This window comes from Phocoena phocoena, chromosome 13, assembly GCF_963924675.1.
Source record: "Phocoena phocoena chromosome 13, mPhoPho1.1, whole genome shotgun sequence".
NCBI classification, from domain to species: Eukaryota; Metazoa; Chordata; class Mammalia; order Artiodactyla; family Phocoenidae; genus Phocoena; species Phocoena phocoena.
Genome location: NC_089231.1, coordinates 62,067,924 through 62,078,801, shown reverse-complemented (window position 1 = coordinate 62,078,801; position 10,878 = coordinate 62,067,924). Strand labels below are relative to the sequence as shown.

Below are 10,878 nucleotides of genomic sequence, written 5' to 3'. Positions count from 1 at the left end.
TGTTATTGAGTGAAGTGTTCTATATGTTAGGTCAAGTTGGTTTACAGTGTACTTCAAATCCTCCATTTGTTTACTGATCTTCTGTCTATCCAATAATGGACATTCTATCCATTACTGAAAGTGGACTATTGAAGTCTCTATCATAGAATTGTCTATTTCTCTCTTCTGCTAATGTTTGCTGCATATATTTGGGGGTTCTGTAGTGTGGTATATATATATCTTTCTTTGCCTTTTGTAACAATTTTTGCCTTAAAGTCCATTTTTTCTGATATTAGTGTGGCCACCCAGCTCAGCTCTCTTTTAGTTACCATTTCCATGGAATATCTTTTTCCATCCTTTCACATTTAACCTATTTATCTCTTTGGCTTTAAAGTGAGTCTTTTATAGCCAGCATATATAGTAGGATCATGTTTTTTCATCCATTCTGCCAATCTCTGTCTTTTAATTGGTAAACTTAATCCAGTTACCTTTAAAGTAAATGTTAAAGATGTACTAACTTCTTATATTTTGCTATTTGTTTTCTATAAATTTCACAACTTTTGTTCCTGAATTCTTTCTTCACTGCTTCCTATTATGTTTGATTTTCTTTAGTATAACATTTTGATTCCCCCTTTGTTTTATTTTTTATATAGTTTTTAGTTATTTTCTTACTGGGTATCCTGGTAATTATAATTATCATCTTAAATTCATAAAAATCTACTTTGAATTGATACCAGTTTTAGCTTCGATAGTGTGTTAGGGTTCTCCAGAGAAACAGAACCAATAGAATGTGTGTGTGTGCGTATACACACACACACACACACACACACACACACACACACACATACACATAGGGATTTATTTTAAGGAATTGGCTGCTCTACTTGTGGAGGCTGCGAAGTCCAAAATCTACAGGGTGGGTTAATCAAGATTCATTCAGCGCCCCACTTGTTGGTTTAGGTATTTGACTAGAATCCAGAGTTCTACAAGTTGATTCTGTCATATTTTTTCTTGCCAGTTTATTGACTGTTTCAATGGGAGGACTGTTCACTGATTTGTTTCAGAAGTGGGAGCACCCACCTCTACCATTTTCCATGAAGTCACTATTTATGTATTTTTTTAACCTTTAATTTTGAAATTAATGTAGACTTACTGGAAGCTGCAAAGGTAGTACAGGAACAGCCAGCATCCCTCAGTAACGTTTTACGTAATTGTAGTGCAGCATCAAAACCAGGAATTTAACACACACAGTGCAGCACAGAGAGCTTTAAAAAAGATCACTTCAAGCAAGGCTTAGCTGTATGAAATTCCACATCAGAGACAAAGAGATCCTGAAAGCTTTCAGAGAGAAAAAAAAGCCACATACAGAGGCTCAGGAATTGGAGTGGAAACGATGGAGCAGTGCCTTCAAAATTCTGAAAGTATTTTTATCTACAGCTGTATGTCCAACAAAGCTTTGAGTGAAGAGTGGGAACAGAAGGGACATTTTCAGATGTGCCAAATCTTGGAAGCTACTATGGCGTGTCCTTCCCCATCCTGTGGTAGGAAACAGAGAGAGGAAGGCAGGGAGGCCAGGAGACAAGGGCTCCAGGAGGGGAGACAGGCCGAGGAAATGGCCAGGAGGGATGACAGCCACACAACTGCTGGTCAGAGAGAGCAAGACTGGCCTCCAGGAAGTACAGCACCAGAGAAATGAGAAAGGGGTGTGCTACCTACAGGGTCTGACCTTGGAAAAGGATGTCACAAGGTGCTGCAGAGAGCAGGTGAAGAGGTGAAGAGTGTGGGGGACTCAGCCAGAGACTTCTAAAAATAAGATTAAACAGATGAAGAGGATAAGACAGTTACTACCTTCAAGGAGAAAAAAGCTACATAAGAAAGAAAATGTAGGAACTTCCCTGGTGGTCCAGTGGGTAAGAGTCCGTGCTCCCGATGCAGGGGGCCCAGGTTCAATCCCTGGTCAGGGAACTGGATCCCACATGCCGCAACTAAGAAGTCCTCATGCCACAACTAAAGATCCTGCGTGCCGCAGTGAAGATCCCGCATGCCGCAAATAAGACCCGGCGCAGCCAAAATAAATATATTTTTTTAAAAAAGAAAGAAAATGTAATTACAGTACACTTTTTCACTTGGTTATGTATGTTATGTTATGTTATGTTCGGTTAGGTTACTATGTTATACATAGTTATGTATGTTTTAATTATGGAACCAATGTGCTTTTAACAATAAGTTACAATATAGCTACATTGGAGAAATGGGAGAGGGGAAGAAGATTTAAGAGAGAAAATAACCATCTACCATGGCAGGAAGTCAGCAGATAAAGTCTAAAATTGTTGAATCAAGAAACAGCAGAATATGCTTATTTATTTAGAAATCTAACAGTAAATGCCAAAACTATCAAAAGAGTGAACAGTCCCCTCAGAAGGGTAGAAGAGTGCTTTGCAGAAGAGGTAAGAGGCATTGTTTTTGTCATAAAACTTTTAACTCTATTTCACCTTACGCTATGTGCATAAAACATTCTCATAAAAATAAAAATGAATTCCATTTCATTTTGGATTGGAAGTACTATTATCAAAGAAAAAGCAGTACCTAAAAAAACCACAGTAGAATATAGTTCTACCCATCCTTTACGGAGAGCTTCTCTAAAGTTTTTATAATTTGAAACACACTAAAAGAGATACTACATTTTACTTTTGAAAATGAGAAAATTAGAACTCCCAGTGGGTGGTACCTTGACACTAACAGGACAGCTGAGAGCCTGAAATCACAGCCCTTTTGCTGCGACCTCCTGACAGTGGCTGCGGGTGCCTGCGTGGTGAGGAGCAGTACGGCTGCGACCTCCTGACAGTGAGGCTGCGGTCCGGCTGGGGGCCCCAGATGGCGGGACAGTCTAGTTGCAGCCCAAGGGCAGAGCATGCGGCTATCCCCACCAATCCTAACTGTCCCTGTGTCGCCATCGGGGTGGACACCCCGACTCTAGCGTGTGCAGATCCGTGACGGGTAAGACACGGACACATGTCAACTGCCTCTGCGGTGACAACTGGTGGCCAGATGTGTGTGAAGAGACCGGCAGTGAGACTGTGGATCAAAGGCGAGTGAGGGAAATGGGGTGTCCTCTGAAAAGAGACAAGCTCTTTAGTGAGACCCCGAGAGTTGGCAGGAGAGCTGGAGCTGAGGAAGGACAGATAAGGCCCCACAGCCGTCTGAGCAAACCCGACTCGGGTGGCAGAGCAGGTGCGTGGCTCAGCGTGGAGTGGGCAGAGCGGTGGCCCGGCCTCCTCCCAGCAGGTCTGCTCCCCGGGCCTCGCTCCATGGGCGCCACCACCAGCTGGGCCTCCTACCCTGTGTGGTCATGACCGACAAGGCTGGCGGAGGCTGTGGCCCAGCAGCTCCTGCCTATCCCAACCCAGCCAGGACCACACTCCAGACTTGCTTCTTCCTTCTTCTCTTCCTTTTCCTGCTTTTTGATGTTTTTTTGGTGAGGCATCTGATTAAAGATTGAGGCAGTTTAGCTCTAGTTTATGAGGAAACAGAATGTGACAGAGTCCACAACTCAAAGTGACAGCATCACATACACACCACACACACTCCCCACACACCATCAAACACACACATGCACATGCACAAGCAGGACGCCCACAAGGCGGGCAGGCTCTCTGCATGAGGTCACCCTAGTGGTTCATCCAAGGAAGAAGGTCATGATCCTGAGTTCAAGGTGACGGTCCTGGCAAACTTAAGCATCAGTGGCTTAAACAAAATCAGCAGGAAGTTCTTAAAGGAGCCTGAGCCACGGGGCTCACGTCTGTTGACAGAGGCACTGAGTGTGCACACATGCTACAGACAGACTGACCGACAGACGGTGGGAAGCAGGGCCCAGAGCATCACAGCTCGGAAAGCCAAGAGTGAGAGGAGGTTCAAGGAAGGAGTAAGGAGTAAGGATTCCCTGAACAGAGGGAAGCAGAAGTACAGAGACAACTGCTGACCACACGAGTGTCAAATCCTCTCTGACACCCCAGCCACTTGGCCTAGGAAACCAAGGAGTGTTTGTGAAGCTCATGGAAATGCTGCAGACGGCTTCGGCCACTAAAAGCGACTGGCCAGTGAGGATGCACAGCTGGCAGCATGAGGGGAGGAGGGCTGCTTTCTCACCACAGCACTGACGCCCAGGCCTGAGGCACCTTCACAGGAACGTGGGTAGGTATTCTAGTCTTGCCCCCAATGAAAACTGCCCCCATAAGATCAGCCCTTCACACTGTCTGGACCTGCTCGTGAGAGCCTTCCTGCTGAGGACACACCAGTCCCGGGACACATGACCATGTGCTGAGAACAGCTTGAAGGAGAAGCTGAACTGCCCTCAGAGACGAGATAACAAACCTGAACATAAATCCTGCCATGAAATGAGTTGGTGCATTCAGAGGAGGATGAACCCAGTTAGGTTTTTCACTACAGGGCTGGAGACCCCCATGCAGCTGTGTCTTGCAGACCCCCTCCCAGCACGCAGGCCATGCACACGGTGAGCAGGCACCAGATCCTCCCCAGGTTCAAGAATCCTGTAGTTACCGCCGCTCAGCACAAGGGGCGCTGCAGGCCTCGTTAGCTCAGGGCACGTTCAGCATTTTCAATTATCCACTCAATAGCAGCCCACCCCTGGAGCAACACAGAAAGATTTCAACGTGGTGTCAGAAGTCCTGCCTGTCTCACTGCAGACAGCAGGCTATGCAGGTCACATAAATGCACAGGGACAGCCCTGCAGCTCTGCAGCAAATGCAGCCAAGACGTTCCGCAGGCAGCTTCTCAGCCCCAGAAATAAGGTGGCAACTGTTCTGCCTGAAATTGCCGCACCAGCTTGAGCTATGCTGAGTCCGCAACCTTCATGAGTGCCGTTACCTACTGAGGGCAGTGATGGGAGCATGGCCCCTCAGCCTCCTCCGTGAGTCACCCCTAACTTCTAGCTCCTGAACTGCGTGCGGGGCCACCCGCCTCTCCACCTCCATCTCCCCCTCCGGTTCCCCCTCTGGCTTCTCCTCCATCTTCAGGCCACTGGCTGCCCCGGCATCCCCCAAACTTGTCTGAGATGCTGTCGGATGGCAACCACAGCTGGGGCAGCCGTGATTCTCCATAGGCCTCCAAAACAGCAACCCCCAAATAAAGTGAAATAAAAGACCTTGATCTGGCCTCACTAAGTTTCCCCTGACTTTTCTCATAAAGGGCTGAGGTGACTCTGGTCTCACCCAGTGCTGCCTTCCTCCCAAAATATTCTTCAGCAAACACTCAGGCCTGCCCTAAGCCAGACCCCGGACACACAGAGTGAGTCGGTCAGGTTCTGTCCCCAGGACTCGCAGAGTGGACATGATGCATGCTGCTCTGGGCAGGGGGCCTCCCCAACTTTCTTGAGCTGAGCTACTGCCGACCTTCCTCAAATCTGGATTTTTCTAAAAATAGGGCAGACTGGCTCTGTATTAGTGACTAGACCAATGAGCCTAAATGCAAGAATAAATGGCTCTTGGCCAAGCCGTGACCTGAGCGTGGTAGGAAGGGAAGGACGGCTTAGGTGCCATCCCACTGGTCCCAGAATGAAGAATCTCTTCTGACCAAAAAGAACGAGAGAGAGAAGGGGAGAGGGGAGAGTCAGGGTGGCGGCAGAAGGAGGATGGCAAGGGGAGCTGGGCAAACAGCCAGGCCCTGCTCTGGCACCCAGCACTGCCTGGGATGTGCCTCCCAAATACCCAAGCTCTTCCTGCCGACCCCGCTGGAGAGGCCAGGGCTGACAGCCACCTGGTCCATCCCTCCCCCACTCCCTCCACAAGGCTTGCTCCCAAATCCCACCAGAGCAAGAGGCAAAGGGAAACCCTGCACACAGAGAAGCTCAGCCAGAGCCACTCAATGCCGATTAAATATGAAACTGCTGAAAATCCCGAGTGTCCTGCCTGCCCACACCAATACCTGTCCTGGATGTGTGGGGTGTGTCTTGTTAACTGAGCCCAGATGGTTTGGCTCTTGGAAGGGGTGGCTGCCTTGCTGGCCTGTGTTCCCCCAGGCCTGGAGCCCTCCCCACCTGCCTGCGGTCAGTAGGACCCCCGCTCATCTGGACCCCGAACAGCTAGAGATGGTACCTTCTTTGCGTTGGACGATATCGTGTTGGCCATCAAACTTTCCAGATAGCTGCCGAGGCTGATCCCCTTCACGGTGATGACGGCTTCTTGGGTGAGCACGGTCCTGCAGGAGAGCAAGAAGTGAAGGGTCTGAGCAGCTGGGGGGGTGGGGGGAGCCCCCGCCCCAACCTTGGAGTTCAATGTCTGCTTACCTTCCTGGGTCCTCCGGGTGGGGTGTGTACACCAGCCTCTCGCTCACCGACACCCAGTTTGTGAGTGTGATCTTAAAACAGGAAACAATGGCTGTAGGTTCTATTTCTCTTGCATTTCTTCCCAGACCATCTGCCCCCACCCCTCCCATCCCCGAATCTGCACTTACTGGAGCCAGAGGAGAAGAAACGCCAAGGCCCGCCAAGGCCCAGGAAGCACGGCCAAAGTACAGCCCAGGGACACTGCGTCCTGGCCACTCCTGGGGACAGTCACCGCCCTCCCTCCACACCCCACCCAAACCTGAGCCGGGCTCATTAGCTGTCATCATTGTATGTGCAATATTTTTATGCCAGGCTCTGTATTTAATAAACCTCATTTTCTTTCATTAATCCTCAGGACAATACGGTGAGGTTTGCTCTTTTTTAGACAAGGAAAGTGAGGCTCAGAACAGGTTGATCACTGACACCCGCAGCCATACACTGATTCCGTGATAACCAGGACGCAGGCATGCGGCTGTCCCGCCCAAAGCCCCTCCTTTCCACTAGACCTCCTACAACAGCAAGAACCGTCCCTCTTTACCGACAACTAAGCCTTCTTGAAGGAGGAAGAGTAATTTTCCAAGTGAAGGAGAAGAGAGAACAATATATAAACTGTCAGTAATGGCTGATGTGGACACACCCACCCGGCTCCCTGTGACTTTGTGGAAGGGCTGCCTGGGCTGAGGAAAGGGGGCCCCGGGCAGAGGTCCAGGCGGTACACCAAGGAGCCTCCGCACACAGTGACACGACCCACAAGGTAAGGGGCCTGACATAAACCATGCTCCCGGGCCACCCGTTTTCCCCAACATGCTCTTTGAATGTGCATCAGGCCAATATCAATGGTTCTTCATTGTGAGACGTGAGAGAGGAGGCCAGGAGAAAAGTGGCTGTTTGCGAAGAGCCAAGTGTGCTGTTGGCGGGCAGGATGGAGGCTGGGGGGGCGGGGAGGCACTGGGGAGGCGCACGGGGGCCCCGGGGCTGCCACTCTGTCCCCTGGCCTGCCCACTGGTTACAAAGGTGTGTTCACATCATTATGTGTGTTCTATACATTTTTATACTGGAATAAAAGACAAGTAAGATACTGCTAAATAGGTCAGCCTTTCTACTAAAAATAAAAGATCACTTAGACCAAAGGTGGGCTGGAAATAAAATTAAATGAAAACATTACGCACCATCGTGGCCATTGCTTACATTGGTGGAACAGAGCTCCATTTTCTTTCCCACTGGATCCACAACAGAATGTTCTCTGATGTATGTCAAAGTCCTACTGGTTCCCAAAATCTGAAAAACAAAGCAAAACCAGCATAGTGACGTGTTAGAAACTCCACCTTATATCCTGGAACACCGACCGTCATTTCCTATCCACTACTCATCTCTTCAACCAGGGACGCAGGTGTGGCTGCAGCAGCACCTCTAGCTCCTCCAGGTGCCTCTGTCCAGCAGGTGGGACGGACACACGAATCAGGGACATAGGGACCGGTGCTTAGACAGAGGAGAAAGCAGGGCAGGAACTGGGGTGCTGAGGTCAAGGTTAAGGACAAGGTCCGGCTGGTGAGTCAGCTGTGGACCGACCCTGACCCCCACCCCCCAGGCCCCGCTGTGTGGAGCCAACTCTGGGGTTCAGGCCACACCAAGCAGGACAATGAGGCTGGGGTGGGGGGACTGGGTGTGGGGAAGGGGTGGGGGACCGGGGGTCATGGGGTTTTGGGGGTCCTGTGGGCAGTGTCCCCACTGCAGATGGGTCAGGGGATGTGTTGAACACTCAGGTGGACGATTAACTCAATTCACAGAGAAACAAACCATCTCTGGGGCTTCCCAGAAATCCCAAATGGGAAGGTTGTCATTCCCTGCATATGGGTGCCAGCTGGGCTGGCGGATGTAGACAGCTGTGTGAGTGGAGCTGGGGGTCATGCGGGTGCAGCCGGGCTCCACTGGGGGCTCACCGCTCTCACGAGGCTGGGCAGCCCCCACTCGGTGCTGAGGAGGCGGTGGCTGTGAAGCCGGCCCCGGCTGTCCACACTGCGCTCCAGCACGTCGACGCCCACGACACTGGGGTTCATGGGATTCGGGTACTTCCTCATGGCAGCCTTGATGACTGTGTCCCACGGGTGGCTGGAGGAAAACGCAACCAACAGCATGAGCGGGCAGTGGGTCCAAAGTCAGGTCAACCCTGTTCTTCAAGCTTTGTTCCAACAAATACACCTGAGCAGTTGGGCTCTGGACCCAGATCCTGGATCCCTGATCCCCCGGGCAACCCGGGGGCGGGCGGGGGGCACAGACCAGACTCAGGCCTGGCCATCCCAGGTTGGCTAAGGGCCCCCTCCTTCCCCAGCTCTGCAGAGCCTAAAGTGGCAGAATGCTTTGGTCTGGGGCTTCTGGGCAAGAGACAATGTCCCTATTCCCTGCCTGTCACCACCTCCCGTGCTGCTCTGTGGGCTGCAAGGCCAGGGGGCCAGGGCTCATTCCTGCCTCCACCTGGTCACAGTAACTGTGGGGGCCCTTTTGCTGACCGCCCGCCTCACCCCTGCAGCCCACCACAGGCCAAAGCAGCACACCTGCCCAACACGGATCACCCACAGCTGCTGCCCAGCTATGAGGTCCTGAAGCAACTACTTTGTTCCAACTTCTAAGCAGTACGTGACTTGAAATGGCTACATGTTTTCTGATTATTAAAAAATGTATTTTAAATTTTGAAAAATAACACAGGATGAGGAAAATAAAAATCCACAATTTCACTATCTGGAGACAAGTCTGTGCAGGCGCCCTGTAGATGCCACCCCTCCCCTCTGGCCCTAAGCCCTGGAGTGAGGGGTGGACACCGGTGTCCCTGTTTGTTTCCTGCCATCAGAGACCACAAAGCTGCCCCTGCTCCCCAGAGCTCTGTGCCTGTTGAGGCCGGCAGCCCTAAAGGCATCCAAGGGCTCACAGTCCGAGGTACTCAGGGTGGACCTTCCCCAGGCGCTGCTGTCCTGGTTTTTCCTTCAGGATGCGCGCCCAGGTGCATCCCCACAGAGGTGAGCGCGTCTCAACAACACCGTTGTTTCCCCATATGTACCCACACAGGTTTGAGCGGCATGTACAGACAGCCCAGACCCAAGACCTAGAGACACGCATGCATGCACAGACGTCCACACGCTCAGAAATTAAACTGGGATCATGCTCCTTACATGCACTGATTACTGCTTTTTATATGTAACAGACGAACATTTTCCTGCATCATGAGGCTATTTTCAGAAATACGACTCTAAGTAACTGCACAACAGGCCACCCTGTGGACAGAGGTATAACCAGACCCCTCTGGCAGATTATTATGTTTTTAATCTAGTTTTTATTTATATTACTTTCATCATCATTTAGTCCTGGAAACCTTACATTTCTTTTTTTTTTGGTATATTTTTTGAATTTTATTTTTTTATACAGCAGGTTCTTATTAGTTATCCATTTTATACATATTAGTGTATATATGTTAATCCCAATCTCCCAATTCATCACACCACCACCACCACCCGCCACTTTCCCCCCTTGGTGTCCATATATTTGTTCTCTACATCCGTGTCTCTGTTTCTGCCCTGCAAACTGGTTCATCTGTACCATTTTTCTAGGTTCCACATATATGCATTAATATACGAGATTTGTCTTTCTCTTTCTGACTTACTTCACTCTGCATGACAGTCTGTAGATTCATCCACATCTCTACAAATGACCCAATTTCGTTCCTTTTTATGGCTGAGTAATATTCCATTGTACATATGTACCACATCTTCTTTATCCATTTGTCTCTTGCTGGGCCTTTAGGTTGCTTCCATGACCCGACTGTTGTAAATAGTGCTGCAATGAACATTGGAGTGCATTTGTCTTTTTGAAATATGGTTTTCTCTGGCTATACACCCAGTAGTGTGATTGCTGGATCATATGGTAATTCTATTTTTAGTTTTTGAAGGAACCTCCATACTGGTCTCCATAGTGGCTGTATCAATTTACATTCCCACCAACAGTGCAAGAGGGTTCCCTTTTCTCCACACCCTCTTCAGCATTAGTTGTTTCTAGATTTTCTGATGATGCCCATTCTAACTGGTGTGAGGTGAGATACCTCATTGTAGTTTAGATTTGCATTTCTCTAATAATTAGTGATGTTGAGCAGCTTTTCACGTGCTTCTTGGCCATCTGTACGTCTTCTTTGGAGAAATGTCTATTTAGGTCTTCTGCCCATTTTCTGATTGGGTTGTTTGTTTTATTAACATTGAGCTGCAAGAGCTGTTTATATATTTTGGAGATTAATCCTTTGTCCGTTGATTCATTTGCAAATATTTTCTCCCATTCTGAAGGTTGTCTTTTCGTCTTGTTTGTAGTTTCCTTTGCTTTGCAAAAGCTTTTAAGTTTCATTAGGTCCAATTTGTTTATTTTTGCTTTTATTTCCATTACTCTAGGAGGTGGGTCAAAAAAGATCTTGCTGTGATTTATGTCAAAGAGTGTTCTTCCTATGTTTTCCTCTAAGAGTTTTATAGAGTCCGGTCTTACATTTAGGTCTTTAATCCACTTTGAGTTTATTTTTGTGTATGGTG

At 49.1% G+C, this 10,878-nt stretch overlaps 1 protein-coding gene across 1 annotated transcript; it reads right to left on the bottom strand.

Annotated features, from left to right (window-relative positions):
- Positions 1 to 4,569: 4,569 nt before the first annotated feature.
- On the bottom strand, positions 4,570 to 8,397 carry PRELID3A (PRELI domain containing 3A). Its single transcript, XM_065890436.1, has 5 exons — positions 8,260 to 8,397; positions 7,508 to 7,597; positions 6,281 to 6,351; positions 6,090 to 6,192; positions 4,570 to 4,623 (listed from the first exon to the last, which is right to left on the bottom strand). The coding sequence occupies exons 1-5, from the start codon at positions 8,395 to 8,397 to the stop codon at positions 4,570 to 4,572; spliced, it is 456 nt and encodes a 151-aa protein (XP_065746508.1).
- Positions 8,398 to 10,878: the final 2,481 nt, after the last annotated feature.